The sequence below is a fragment of the Manduca sexta genome, chromosome 3, assembly GCF_014839805.1.
Source record: "Manduca sexta isolate Smith_Timp_Sample1 chromosome 3, JHU_Msex_v1.0, whole genome shotgun sequence".
NCBI lineage: Eukaryota > Metazoa > Arthropoda > Insecta > Lepidoptera > Sphingidae > Manduca > Manduca sexta.
In genome coordinates this window covers 1,325,624-1,341,459 of record NC_051117.1, presented here as the reverse complement: position 1 = coordinate 1,341,459, position 15,836 = coordinate 1,325,624, and the positions used below count along the sequence as shown (strand labels likewise).

Sequence of the window (15,836 nt, the reverse complement as noted above, 5' to 3'; positions counted from 1 at the left end):
CAATTTACTCGATTAATCTCGACAAATTGCATGTTTTATACATGTTACATTGTTGTCGTAATTCTATTGTATCCTGCACTTAATGCAATTTTAAAAAGGTATATAATCTAACATTATGTATCACGTATGCAGTTTTATTGTACCAAATCCCTATAATTACATGCATCGATGTGGCTCCACCTTTTTGCAACATATTAGGGGTCGCATACCGGTATCCCGGATTTCGAAAATACCGGAATACCGGACCAAATTAAGAACTTCAAAAATCGGTATTGATTTTACAAAAACCGGGATTTTCATGTATTTTCGGTATTTTTATGAAAACAAAATTCAGTACAAATGTGTGTGTTATAATTATTAATTTCTCGAGTTTTTAAATCGCAAAAATTTAAGCTGCTTGCAATTTCATTCATTCGTATAGGCGTATATTCTATAAAGAGCGAGCAAAATACATGGCTTATGGCTATATTGCTTCGCCTTCGCAGTGCGTAGACGTAGGGCCGTTGTGATTGGCTAATATTGTGATACAACTTGAATCTAGTTGGCTGTCAGATTAACAAAGCTGAATAAACAGCAAGCTGTCAGATAAACAAAGCTGAGAAACATAACAGGGGGAATAGATGTAAAATACAACCTGTTTAAAAGCCTTGAGCTGCCTACAATAAAGGCCTGATATTTCATGGCAATTTCGCGAGGTTTACCGAAAGGCCGAAATTGTCCTTATTTATCCTATCTACAGCTGCGGACACATAATCGACTTGCTCCTGAGAATAAATTTGCAAATCATCAGCATACAGGTGGTACGCACATTGAAGATTTTGTGTTAAGAGGTTTATGAAGATAGAGAACAATAATGGGGAGAGTATGCCGCCTTGAGGGACGCCACGGTCTATATCGCGCCAGCTAGACGAAGAATCGTCTAGGCGCACCAACTGTTGGCGTCCCTGAAGATATGACGAGAACCAATTCAGTGCCGTGGGCGAGGTAATAAGGTGGGAGAGGTTTGCAAGATGAATGTCGTGACTGACTATATTGAAGGCGTTGGAGAAATCAACCAAAGCCAAAACAACGAATTTGGAATCCTCCATGCCCGCTCTAATATCGCCAGTCACTTGTTGTGAGCACAAGCCTCGAGAGAAAAGGAAGAATGGATATGGGACGGAAATGCTTAGCAAGTGATGGGTTAGGGATTTTAGGAAGAGGGATAACAATAGCTCTCCGCCACAAAGACGGAAAGACACCAGTGCTGGGAGGCGTTAATGATATGGGACATGATTGGTAGAAGTTGGTCCAGGATAGGGATTATCATGCGACGACTGATGTTGTCACAGCCAGTGGCACTGGATTTAATGGACAGGATGACTTTTCTTATTTCACCTAATGGCACAGAAGAACAATGAAAAGTATTAATGTTAGGCCTGGATAGACCCGCTAAGAAATCCATGGTACGACGCCTAGTTTGGTGATCAATCATGGTAACAGATGTGAAATGTTTATTAATGTCATCCAAACCAATAGTCGCACCGTGGAGATCTATGATTTTAACTTTGCCAATACCCAGAGTTCCGAGGAATCTCCAGATACTGGCTGACGAGGAAAAAGAAATATTACTGAGAATGTGTCGGCGTTTAGCATTACGTACCATCTGGTTACACCAATTCCTTGCAACCTTAAAAAGGCACCAGTTCTCCTCCGAACGATAACTTCTGTACTGGCGAAAAGCCCGATCCCTTCGTCTCATCGCCATCCTTACCCCATGTGTAATCCATGGTGCAGGAGGACGTTTTAATTTAATTTTCTTTAAAGGGGCATGGGTATCAAAGAGTGAAGTGACAGCGCGGTTAAAAATGCGACTTTATCGTCAACAGAGGTGGCTGCCAATAGGTGATCCCAGCTAAAATTAGCAGCGTCTCCTTTCAGCTTATCCGCATCAATGCGACCAAAACTATGCAAGTGCAATCTTAGAGGGGAATTTGGGAGGTTTAAGGGCGTAAGACATGTAGATGAGATCATGGTGAGAGAAGCCAGGAGCAGAAAATTGACCGTGGGAGAAAACAGAGGAAGGAGCAGAGGTGAGGATAATGTCAAGCCAAGTGTCGTGACCATCCATATTATGGTGGGTGGCTTGCAGTGGTAGGACATGCAGTTTATCAGAATCAAGGACAGTAAGGAGTTTACGAGATCGGGAAGAGTGGCTGGCAAGTAGATCAGTATTAAAATCACCCATGATGATGTGATGAGCATATTCTGATCTTATAGATCCCAGAACTGTTTCCAGACTGGAGAAGTAATCAAGAGATGGGGGACAGTAAATAACACCTAGTAAGGTTTTCACTCTCTTGACCCAAACCTCAGGAAACAGAAATTTCGCATAAGCAGAATAAGAAGCAGAGGAAGATATTACAGTTTTATATTTCATGTCGCTACGTAAATATATAGCGACTTCGGCCCCTCTCCTGTCCACTCGATCATTTCTAATCAAAATGAAACCAGGGGGGGTAAAGGGTAGAAGGAAAGTGAGGTTTGAGCCAGCTCTCAGAAATCAGAACGGCGTGAACGTTGGCTTACGAAAATAATCTCTTTTCATTCAGTCTTTAACTAATTACTAAGCTGTCATAAAAATTTGAAGTTTAATTACTAACTTAAATGTAAATATATTTCCTATTTTTCTAATATTTGTTCAAATACCGGAAATACCGAAAATACCGGAATACCGGAATTTATTTTAGGCCAATACCGAAAATACCGGTTTTAAAAATGGTCCGGTATTGCGACCCTACAACATATACACGTACCGATAGACGTGGTAAACGTATCTAATATCTATACCTACTAATATTAAAAAGATGAATAGTTTGTTTGTTTGAACGAGCCAATCTCAGGAACAACGAAACCGTTTTTCTTTTTTTGTTCACTAATAGGAAGCTACAATACTTCTGAGGGCTATGTGTTACTACTATCTTGGGAAAATATTTATCCCCGAAGACCTTCATGCGGGCCGGGCGGAGCATCATTAATATATTTAGATGTGTTAGCCTATAGTACACGAGAATCCATTTTATTTTATTTATTTTGAGAGTTTACAACAGATAACACACATTACATTATTTTCACATATTGCAGTACAACGGCAGAAGAAAACTATGTTTCTCTACTTACAGTAAACTACAGCATGCATCATAACTTACATGATATTAGTAAATTTTGAATTTTAAAGCTTATTATTATTATTGTCATTTTTTTTTAATATTATTTCTTAAGTTAATAAGTATAAATTTGCATGGTTATCTTTAGAGTGATCCAGCAATAAACTGTTGAATGTAGACATGGTATTGCTAAAGATATCTAAGTACTTATGTCTTCCGAAACAGTCGCTTTGTCATTATATTTAGTGATGAGTCTGACTAGTGGCGAATGTTTTCCTAAGTTGGTTCGATACCGAAGAGTTCTGAGTATTGGGCATGGGTAACGGGAATTCTGCGAGGAGATTGATATTTATCTTCAGGTCGGTGCAGTTGATGTGGCTGTTGAGGAGTTTATAAAGGAATTTTAGGTCTGCGAAAGTACGACGAGTTTCTAAAGTAATTAACCTGAAGTGTTCAAGTCTTTTTGTGTATGATGATAAAAGTTGTGATACAAAAACTTTTAACAATACGTATTCAATGAACCTTTCTCATAATTGGCAATAGCAATTCTGAAATTACATGAATCGTAACTTATTTGTTTTGTACGGTCATGGCTAACTGCATCGGATGTGCACTCAGCATCCGCCACAGTTCATTGTACTTGGATCTAAATATAGTGTTTGCGTTGCTAACCAGTCTAGGTCCGATTCAGTGCATCAAGATGCGCTACACATACCTACATATTGATGTTATTCACCAGATTTATTGTTCAGTTATTAGATTCTAGCTTTTATGTGTCATTGGATTGAAATGTATTGTTTATTCTAAAGCAAATTTATAATCTTGTTTCTTCCAAGATGTATTGGCATTTGTCTAGCTGATTCAAAATTTTGGTGGCGTTTATAAATAATAATAATAATAATATCAGCCCTGTATTATATACTTGCCCACTGCTGAGCACGGGCCTCCTCTACTACTGAGAGGGATTAGGCCTTAGTCCACCACGCTGGCCTAGTGCGGATTGGTAGACTTCACACACCTTCGAAATTCCTATAGAGAACTTCTCGGATGTGCAGGTTCCCTCACGATGTTTTCCCTTCACCGTTAAAGCGAACGATAAATTCACAAAGAATACACACATTTAGAAAAGTCAGAGGTGTGTGCCCTTGGGATTTGAACCTGCGGACATTCGTCTCGGCAGTCCGTTCCACACCCAACTAGGCTATCGCCGCTTTGGTGGTGTTTATTGTTGTTTAAAAAATTATCGTTAATTTTAAGGCTGGGACATGTATGACCCTGAATTCTCAATCGAGTGATGTTATAATCAAATTAAGATGACCTGAATGAGAGTAATTACTTTCTCAAAAAGTACTTATGTTTTAAATTTATGTAAGTATATGTTAGATATTTTATGTATCTACAAGAATGGCATTTATTTGTAAAGTATAATTGTGTGGATACCCTCAGTATTTGCAATGCATATCTACCTACCTATTCCAAAATACTTAAGCCTAGTTAATTACCTAAAAATAGCGTTATTCTTTTGGAACGCGTTTATTTATCTTTGAAAACTTAAAATAAAAATTATACTTTAAAGTTTAGGTCGATCTTAAATTGTATCCATCGTTCAATAGATCTACACCTAACTCCATATAAAATTATACCTACCTATGTTAATATTACGAATTTTAAGAATTCACCAGTGTGTATGCATATCATATAAATTATGTACTTACCTACCTACTAATGCAATACTAATACAAACCAAAGTAGAATAGAAATGTAATCCACCGCAAAATCTGATATGTAATTTTCTATTTGAGTGTAACCTATCAAACGGTCATTGGCTTTTATAATATTGGTGTTGAATAATTTAAAATATTATTACTTATCTACTTAGTCCTATTGTTCAGTAATTCCCCCAAATTAAAAGTAAGGAAAAGGTATTCCCAAATTGCGCTTACAGTATCTTAAATTAGTAAGTGCATTATAAATTAATTTATAATTTAAGATCACGACTTATAGGTAGGTAGAAAAGCATTATGATGCTCGCATTAAAATTCCAAATAACAGATGTGTAGTTTCGGCCTAAAACATATAAATGCCTATGGAAATCGAATCCAAAATGTCACAATTTCGGTAATAGCCAGGAATTTGGTATTGTGCCCGGTAAATGGTAAAAGGTTGTACCCTAGAACTTGGGACCTAACATGGATGGCAAAATGTGGATTACACAAGGCATCTGCCCTATAGTCTCTTATAATGAAGGCGTCTTCATCATCACTCATAAAAACATAAAAGCTTGATGTCCTTCTATCCAAGATTTCTATCCGATGGTTATATCCCTTTTGTCTATGGCATTTAGAATTTATTATCTGAGTTTATTACAGATGCCTTTGCAGATGTATTAGTCTATGCCTTTAGGCTGTATGGCTAAGAGCCTTTGCCTTCTCCTTAAGGAGTAAATCAAACCAAAAAAAAAAAAAGTCTATGCCTTAGATGACGACTGACAGTTGTCAGTTTGACATTACGTTAATAAATATTTATTTTTTCGTTTCGTATGTAAATACTTATATTTCAGGGTCTGAGAGTTCGTATTTGGTGAATACTTACTGAAAATGGTGAATTATTGTTGCGTTACTGGGTGTGGGCGACATAGTAGAAAAAATAAGCTATTGAATTATTACTGTTTGCCAAAAGAAGTAGAAAGGTACAATGTTTTTTATTGTGTTAAGTAAACGATATGTCTGTGAAATTACCTAAGGCCCTAATAATGTTTACAGGCAAATCGTATGGCTGAAAGCGGCTAGCAGAGAAGATTTATTGGCAAAAAAGCCAGAAATCCGTATGAAGTATTACAGATTTTGTTCTCGTCACTTTGCCCCTGCTAGTATAAAGAATAAACATTTGTGCTCCGACGCGGTTCCCACTTTACATCTGCCTGGAAGCTTGAAAGAAGGTAATATAATAGGAAAATATATACAACTTTTTTCTTAATATAATTTAGAAAATATTGTTTACTGTTATTGAGTATATTGGATATAATAGTGTTTCTCTGATGTCATTATTATGTTAATAACTCCTTTCCAATATTATAAATAACAGTTTTAAATTGTAACAACTTTTATATTGACTAAACATTAGGTTGGCCACAATTGCCCATATCACTTTGTAAGGTACAGAAAAAATATGTGGACACACACCTATTTTAATCTATAAGCAACACTATTGAGGGCTGTAAATAAAGCAAATTCATGCATGTTTAAAGTCTTAAGTAGAAGTTTATGTATTGACAAATAAACCAAGCTTAAGTTATGATTTAAGAGTTTGTTCTCAGCTGATTCGGCACTGTAAAATAAGACAAAACTCAGCTTTCAAAAACTGTTACATAATGAGACTTAATATATAATTTAAGCTGACATTAATCTAACTAATGACTATCTAAATAATCACTAAATAATGACTATCTTAAAAGACTGGCCTTAATTCAACACAGCTGATATCAAACTTCATAGCGAAATGTGAGTTGCATCCATTTATACAGCCCTAAATAATGCAACACATAAATTCAGTTTATAATGCTTTTGACTTAAGTGACTCATATTGATTAGTCTTATCCCGTTTTTACTTCTTGTTCTTATTGGATGTTTGTTAATAGTGCTTTCTTCTTGTCTACTGCCGGTTATTCTGTTAATGTTACCCATTACAATTATGTTTTTCAAGAATTTATGACAGGTCAGTAGCACTTCGTTGTTTAGTCTGCTGCGTCGGTGGATGCTTAAACTTGTATTATAGTCTAAGTGTGCTCATTACCTGGTATATTGATTGTTAGTTTTGTAAGTCTCTGAGATGCTACTTTACTTTTTTCAATATCATTTAGTTTCTTCTATGAAATGGAGATTTTTTTTTTGTATGCCCTAATTTCAATTCCTAATCTTCTAACCATCTTATTTGATGTTGTTTAGTAGGTCTCCAAGTTTTAGGAGTCTTTGTGCTTCCAGTTTCTTAAGGTTTTGGTTTACTGTCTGCTGGTAGCTGGAGGGTGGCAGTCAGACTTCCTCATGATAACCGCTGTCCAGATCGGGGAAGGTGATGTTTGTGGTTGTGTTGAGATAGTATTGTACCTGTTTAGCTTCTGATTTCTCCTATGTATTTTTGCTATTGTTTGTTGCAGCTTCCTCTATCAGAGTTTGATCTTTTCCATTGTAATAACTCTAAATTGTTGTTGATCTTATTTAGTTATGTAAGGGCTGTACAATGTGGTTTCCCATATTATTTAGATCGAGTCTATTTGTTGACCCTTTCTTCTTTAATTTGTTCTGCGTGGTGTGCTTTGGTCTATTACTATCAGTTTGTCATAACGAATGTATGCTTCATTGCCTTTTATTATTTCTTTTTTCTGCTGTGCTTTTAACTGTTTCCTTTTGAGGAGAACGTCTTTTGGGTAATCGTCACTCACATATACTTTTCCCAGAAAGAAATTATTGTTTTTTAGGAGTTCAATTTTGCGCCATGCTAATGTTAGCGTAATTAGTATGGGTCTTTTCTTGTTGTTTTCTTTTTTTCCCAGTCTATGTACTTTACTTATTTCCCATTTATCAAAGATCTCTATATCCGCTTTACTGCTGACATTATTGAGAGTATCCAGGGTTAATTCCATAAGCTCAGCATTGTTGGCCTCTTTTTCCTCCACTCCATGAAGAATTATGTTGTTTTTCCTGACTTCCCTTTCCAAATTCTGAACTTTATTTTTTAATGTAGTGACTTCTTCTTTGAGTTTCAGGTTATCATCAGTGAGGGTTCTCATTTTTCCGTCAATTGTGTCAGAAAGATTTTTCTGAAGACTTTCCGCCAGTTTGTTGTTTTGTTCTTTTATTTCCATTGTCATTTCAGCCATTTTTTCCAATAAAATGTTAAATTGTTGATCCATTTTTGATTGGGGTATGATTTTTACCAATTAGCAATTTTTATTTTTGATGTGGTATCTTTTTTGAGATGGTAACTCTTATTATGAGATTTTATGTATAGCAACTGACATTAAATTGTCAGAAAGTAGAAACAACACTGTTCAAATTGTTCGTTATCGGCACTTGCACTATTTTAGTCTTTTTAGAGTTATAGTTAAATATTTGTTGTGATTTGTTAGAATTTCGATAGCAGTGCACTTTAACAATATGATTTCGACGTATTTATAGTCATGTACGCGATATGGCACAGAAAATGTGATTTTTATTTGCAGACGAACTACACTGTATGTTAACTTGACAGCTGTCAAACCGGAAGTCCAAGCTTAAGCTGTCATTTAAGAACTTGTTTAGCTGAGTCCGCACTGTGAAACAAACAAAACTTAGCTGTCAAATTCGGAAGTCACATATTGACTTAAGATGTCATTTGAGCTGATGTAAATATAGGTTCACTAAATACTAGTGATGGCAATTGATAGCATTTAATTTTTTCAACATACACAAATTTAATTTTTTTCGCCATACTCAAATACAGTTATAGGTTAGGTGTTAAAGAAAGGGGTGCTCAAAGAAGGAAGTTCTATGTTATTGGAGAATATCTATTGGAACATATTTGAACGGAAAAAAAAATATTTTATAATCTATTAATTCAATTTTGATCTACATTGACATGGATTTTCTTGAAAAACACATAAATACATGTCTATGCAAACATAAATCCAATTTGTCCGCAGACTGCAATCTTCCGCCAAAAATAGCTACTCATACTCGCTTATTTGGATATGGACTTTTATTATGCAACGCGGCAAATTTGAAACCACTCTTATGAGCCGCGAGCCGAGCTCGCTGACAACGCCGCGGTTTTACGACGATCCACCAACAAACGTTACAGCAAGCCAACAAAATATCTGCAAAGCTCACTCATCAATCACACCCTTAAAATGTTTCAACTCCTAAAAACAATTTAATAAAACATTTTTTTAGCAGTGACCATCCTACGTGTGATGATAATGATGATGATGAATAAAATAACATTCTAGGTGAATCAGATGATGAGGAGCAGGTATCTCACGAGAACATTGTGTGTAATAGCTGCCACAACACTATATTTGGGTTCCGGTACAAGTGCATCACATGTGCTGATTATGATCTCTGTCCCAAGTGTGAGATGCTGGAAGTCCACTCAGAGCACTACCTTATCAGGATTCCCAAAAAGATGAAGTTTGTAGGTGTTCTTATTTTGTTTTCTTTAAATCATATTGAAATTGGTTATCAATATTATCTTAATTTATTATCATCATTTAAGGCTTCTTTAGAACTTACACCCCCTCTCCCTCCCTAAATATTTCCAGACCAATATGTTAGAAGCAGCCTTGATACAGTGAGTTAATGCGACCTTTATCTTGATTGAAATGATAATTCACTTTTGTCTCGATTTATTCTTAACTAGCTTTTGCCCGCGGCTCCGCCCGCGTTATAAAGTTTCTCAGGCTAAAGTTTTCCGTTATAAAAGTAGTAGTTTCCCGGGAGCCTATGTTCTTCCCAGGATCTCAAATTGTCTCCATACCAAATTTCATCTTAATAGGTTGGGTAGTTTTTGAGTGTAACACGTTCAGAGAGACAGATGCAGCGGGGGCCTTTGTTTTATAATATATTTTTTAGAAATTTTTAAGAGGAACAATCCCGTCATACATCATTATTGCATAACTTTAACCGTTTACGTAGCGCACGCAACGGAAGCTCTCAAAACGAATATTTTTTCCCCGTTTTTGCAACATGTTTCATTACTGCTCCGCTCCTATTGGTCATAACGTGATGATATACAGCCTATAGCACTCCACAAATAAAGGGCTATCCAACTCAAAACGATTTTTTCAGTTCAAACTGGTAGTTCCTGAGTTTAGCCATTACTGCTCCGCTCCTATTAGTCATAGCGTGATGGTATATAACTTAGAGCACTCTACAAACAAAGGGCTATTCAACACAAAAAGATTTTTTCAGTTTGGACCGGTAGTTCCTGAGATTAGCCATTACTGCTCCGCTCCTATTGGGTATAGCGTGATGATATATAGCCTATAGCACTCCACGAACAAAGGGCTATTCAATGCAAAAAGAATTTTTCAGTTTGGACCGGTAGTTCCTGAGATTAGCCATTACTGCTTCGCTCCTATTGGGTATAGCGTGATGATATATAGCCTATAGCACTCCACGAACTAAGGGCTATCCTACGCAAAAAGATTTTTTCAGTTTGGACCCGTAGTTCCTGAGATTAGCCATTACTGCTCCGCTCCTATTGGGTATAGCGTGATGATATATAGCCTATAGCACTCCACGAACAAAGGGCTATCCAACGCAAAAGAATTTTTCAGTTTGGACCGGTAGTTCCTGAGATTAGCCATTACTGCTCCGCTCCTATTGGGTATAGTGTGATGATATATAGCCTATAGCACTCCACGAACAAAAGGCTATCCAACGCAAAAAGAATTTTTCAGTTTGGACTGGTAGTTCCTGAGATTAGCGCGTTCAAACAAACAAACAAACTCTTCAGCTTTATATAATAGTATAGATAACAGTTTTAAATTATTTCTAACTTAAATTAGCATTGTAACCTTAAAACTATGTTTTACAGAAACTTGCTGATGATTTGGCCAGACGATGGCAGAAGTTCTTCAAATCTGAACATGTCACTCCAGACAGCAGTGCTATCATTTGTGAAGAAAGCAGTGATGATGAACCCATCACGAAGTACGTTAAAAACTATGATACCGGCATTGAATTAACTGAGGAAATAAAGAATAAGATACGTAATGAAGTGACAAGAATACTGGACATCCCATTGAACACTCCAAATCCTGAAAATAAGAATAAGAAGAAGAGAGTAGTTAAGAAGAGACCAGCACCAGAAGTAGAGAAGGCAAGTAAGAAACAGAAGATTGATGATGCTGGAGTGGTGCCAGAGGTTGCGTTTGCTGATGTTAATGAGTTGAATAATCAGGCTATGGATGTTAAACTAGAGATACCTGAGACATTTGTACCAGTTCCTGTAGGTTGGTATATAAATTATGTAATTCTGATTTTTACTGTAGTTTTGTGGCTATTCTGAGTATATTCTGTTATGATGGTCACTATACACTACATATCATACACCAAAATCCTCCACGGTCTCTTTTAAATGATGCTTCATGCTCATTGTAAATTTTCATATGGCAACACATAACATTCAATCCAAAAAATAATAAGCGTCAGATATGGTAGATTTTACTTTTTCATTTGTGCTTCCTTCAATAGAATTCTAACTTTACTATAAATTTCCTGTCCACAGAAATAACTAATTATGTATTGTTATTACAGAGCCTCAACAACCAATGCTGCACATGAAAGTCAGTGATGACCTCACAGAGCTCATGATCGAAATGAACGACCAGAAAACTATCTATAAGTTTTAGGGATGGCCACTTTTTTTTTCATTTAAATGTATAACGTGTATAATTGTTTTATCAAACACAATAAAAAAATATCCTCATCTAATCATAATTATCTTTTTCTTCCTATACTGCCAGTGCACTCCAATGTAGGGTCGGCAACAGACTCTTCAAGCCGTGACCTAGTAGGGTAAGCGAGGGCTCAGGTGCAAAGAAATTGTCGCCCCGGCCCAGTATACGTTATAGCGGCTGTAACCGATGCGGGAACTCGGATGGGACAAAAAAAATGTCTGACTTAATTCTTTGGTAAGATGCTTGGATAATTTAAGCAGGTGTACATCACTTAAAGAGAGATCTTTCAGCTAAGCTCAGCTATAATTTCTTGGAAAATAATTGCAAGTTCCGTTTGAGGTTTAGGTTCAGTTTTAATATAATATATGAAAATGTCCTTACTGTTTTCAAAGCATTTTACAGGTAGACCCCTAAACTCTTAAGAGATCAAAATCTTACATAAAATGTTGATGGATCGGGAATCGAACCCAGGGCAACTTGCTCCACAGCTGCAATTAGACCATTGATTCCCCAAATGATGCAGGTGGTCACCCAGGGGTCCATGCGAGAGTCATGGGAAGTCTATGTTGGCGTGACCTGCATATTCTGCAAAACTAGCATATTCTGGGGAATTTGGTAGAAATTTAGGTACAGGGAGTCAATCGGAGTCGGAAAAAAATTGAAAGTCTATGGGGAAAACTTTGGAAACCTCTGCATTAGACCAGGGATACGAAAGTCGCACGAATCACCATCATTCATTAATCCCTATTCATAAAAGATACATTTAGATATAAGTGCAACAAGAAATAAAAAATCCAAAAGGGTATGTTTATCAACAAATTTTCTCACTACCTTTTCATAATAATTTATTGATTTATTTTTTATGTTAGGCAAGGACATACTCTACGTTTAAAGTTTTCTCTCTTTCCGGCATCTGTTAATTTCAAACTTTTCTCTACGTTACTGGAGTCTGTGCCAAACTCAGAGGTGCCAAATGTCAAAACTCAAAATTGTCAATAAACAATCATTTGGCTTGACAAGAGAATTAATGCTGAGACTAATATTTTTTATTTATAATTTTAAGGTTTTATTCTAGTGAACATACTAAAAATGTCTGTGGCCCCAAGTCCAAACCTTCTAAATATCAATGACTGTATTAATGGTTCAATTTAATGCGAAATAGTGGGAATTTGAGAACACTTACTTTGTTTACCCCAAACAGCATTACACATAGTGTACCCGATGGACAAAAAGTAGACATAATGCATGAAGAACTTTTAATATCTTTGGTAGAAAAATATACCGAAATATATAATTATGACGATCCGCGCTATCACGACGACCAACGTCGCTCAAATATATGGGAAGAGATAGGAAACACTATGAATGAATCCCGTAAGTTAATCATTATATTATTTAAATAAATTATGTCATCATTCTGTGTAAACTTTTATCAGTAATACCAAAAAGTTTTATAGATTTTGTTTTCCTTCCGTCTGGATAATTTTGTTTCAGTTAAATTTGTTTCTAATTCAAATTGTTTCCTTTTCAGCAATAGCATGTAAAGAGAAGTGGAGAAAGATTCGCGAAAACTTTAGGAAAGCGATTATGCTTCGACAAACCAAAAGTGGTCAAGTGAAACATTTTAAACCTATTAGATTTTCCAGGGAGTTGAGTTTTATCAAACCGTACATAAAAAAAGAGCATGAGTCCATGACCGATCATTCTTTGGTAGCAAGCGATGATGAACAAAGCTACTTAACATCACCACCCTCAACACCTGAACCTCCAGTTGTCTCAGCTTCATCATCTGTGACAGCAAAGAGCGCTACCAAAAAAAGAAAAACAGTAGAAGCACCAACAAGTTCTCAATCTATAGAAAGCAAATATTCTAATAACCTACAAGAAGACGATCCCATAGTCTTGTTTTTTAGAAACCTTGGCCAAACTGTGCAACAATTTCCACCTGATATACAAGTACGAGTGAAAAGGGATGTGTTCAATATTGTCAATAAAGCAGAAGAAGAATTCATTCAAAGAAATGATTCCTACAATTCAAACATTACTGAGTACTTCTATATCTCAAAGCATAAATAAATATCTAATAGCCATTGATAGAGTTTATTTTTCCTATCCCTGATGAACACTCAGTTGCAAAATAATTAAACAAACTCAAAACTTGAAATAATATCTGTAGTTGTATGTTAAGTCTGATGAAAGCATTTTTATTTGTGTATCAATTAACAGTTTTCAGTTTATTTCAGTGCAGAAAAAACATTTTGATAAGGGAACAAAATTGTATGAGCAATTTTCAAATATGGAATTTGCAACTAATTTGAAAGTACACCAATCTTTGCATTTCGAATATTTAAATCAACGTCGCAAATTGCTACTTCTGAGGACAAATTGGAGGGATTTTTTTCGTCCTGAATATCCTGAATGTCCTGAATACAAATGAATAGAATAGACTCCGCATTCAAATTTTAAATTATTTTTTATAAATAATATAATCACACGGGTAAAATGTGGGTAGAAAAAGTGATTGGGTTGTCAGATTCATTATTTTTCGTTGGCTTGATGTCGTATGTAAGAATATAAAACATAGCCTAATAAGAGCTGTCAAATGTGTGCGTGCGTTTGCAAACTACCAAACGAATTTGGTATGGCGATAGTTTAGAATTCTGTAATGTATATAAACTTATTTTTATTCCGAGAAAATATGTAGCAATACTTATATGCTGGACAATCTCTTCTCTGCGGGCGAAGCCGCGAGCACAAGCTTGTTAAAAATAAATAGAATAGTAATAATAACAAATAGTAGAAAAAATATATTTAGTCTTGCAACCCTAATTCATGTTACTAAAACGTGAACCCATAGAAATGGGATATTTGTTTATTTTTCCTTTATATTGGATAATGAGTATTGTTATTAATTAAAATAACTGTAAAGTATAGGTTAAATATACGTTTAAACATGTAGCGAAGGGGCTAGACGCCATAGTGTAGTAAAAAAGTTAGGCCAATTGTTAATATTTTTTTAAGCATGGATTCCGAGGATTCCCGCTCAGGATCGTTGTCCCAGGGCACTAACAGCCCGGCACCGACGGTTTCCTTCAGCTTAGATAAGGTAATTAAATATATCCTTCCCTATTAATGTTTATGTATTCATTATTATATTGCTCTTCGAAATAATTGTAATTCATTTGCATTTTTGATATTTTATACGACATCGTCCCATTGTAATATACATTAAAATTTAATAAGAATCGTTCAATAACTTTCATTAATAGATTAGTAGCGAATAATAAAATAAACATAATATAGTATAATGTTATGAATAGTGCATTCATTAATAAGAATATGCAGAGAGTTTCTTATAATTATGCACAGTGTAATTGCCCGAAGTAAGTTTTTACAATAATCTCGTAAAATGAACGTACCTAATTTTGCACACATAAAGGTACATAACAGCTGTAGGAGATGATAGATCAAGCTTCATAATAAGTGTTTTTTGTATGTAACAATACTTTATAATCTAACTATCCTGATTTTTTTCATTCTAATGATATTATTGACTAGTATTGTCTGCGGTTCCGACCGCGTTAAAAAGTTTTTCCAGGATAAAAGCAGTCTATAGCACTGAGAAGTACTATAACTTCTTATTACTTAGTAATAAATTATCCGTTTATTAGTTCCTGAAATTAGTGTGTTTAAACAAACTGTACAGCTTTATATCTCCATATAGATAGAATAAATATTTATGAACAAGTAACTTGTTTCAGAACACTGACCATTTTGTAATTTTCATTGATTTCACAGAAAGTAATCAGACTACCATCCTCGAGTTTAGTGTCATCACCACTGTCATCTCCGAATACCATCAACCCAACATCTAAAGGGGTGGAAAATGCCAAGAAGAGGCTCCGAGCTTTCTCCATCCAAAAGAAGGCACCGCTGACACCTGTCGCTCTTACAAAGTCTGTTAATACTACAGGAGCTATACATACTGGTAAATTATTGATAAATTTGTAAAATTTTTCAATGGTTGATTGAACAGCCACTTGTATGGACGTGCATAAAATTTGGTTTATCAGTAATTATTTGACTGGTTCGGTAATTTTCTTGATGTATAGATAAATCTATTCAAGCTACGAAAACACTAACTGTCTTACTTATAAAAATGTTGCAAAGCTATATTTAGTTAAAACACAAATTTACTTGATCAGCTGTAAGTTAAAACCTGCCATCTTGCCTCTTAATATGGTTTAAATTAG

At 35.4% G+C, this 15,836-nt stretch overlaps 1 protein-coding gene, 1 long non-coding RNA gene and 1 pseudogene across 2 annotated transcripts; all 3 read left to right on the top strand.

Moving 5' to 3' along the window:
* Positions 1 to 5,612: 5,612 nt before the first annotated feature.
* Positions 5,613 to 11,618, top strand: LOC115456037 (protein ref(2)P). The gene is made up of 5 exons (XM_030184888.2): positions 5,613 to 5,835; positions 5,909 to 6,084; positions 9,130 to 9,314; positions 10,719 to 11,136; positions 11,441 to 11,618. The coding sequence occupies exons 1-5, from the start codon at positions 5,744 to 5,746 to the stop codon at positions 11,533 to 11,535; spliced, it is 966 nt and encodes a 321-aa protein (XP_030040748.1). The 5' UTR covers positions 5,613 to 5,743; the 3' UTR covers positions 11,536 to 11,618.
* A 937-nt stretch (positions 11,619 to 12,555) lies between these two features.
* LOC115456060 lies at positions 12,556 to 13,674 on the top strand. Its single transcript, XR_003939847.2, has 2 exons — positions 12,556 to 12,957; positions 13,115 to 13,674. It is a non-coding gene; the product is annotated as an uncharacterized LOC115456060 (long non-coding RNA).
* A 718-nt stretch (positions 13,675 to 14,392) lies between these two features.
* The window catches only part of LOC115456036, a 42,210-nt pseudogene continuing 40,766 nt past the window's right edge, over positions 14,393 to 15,836 (top strand).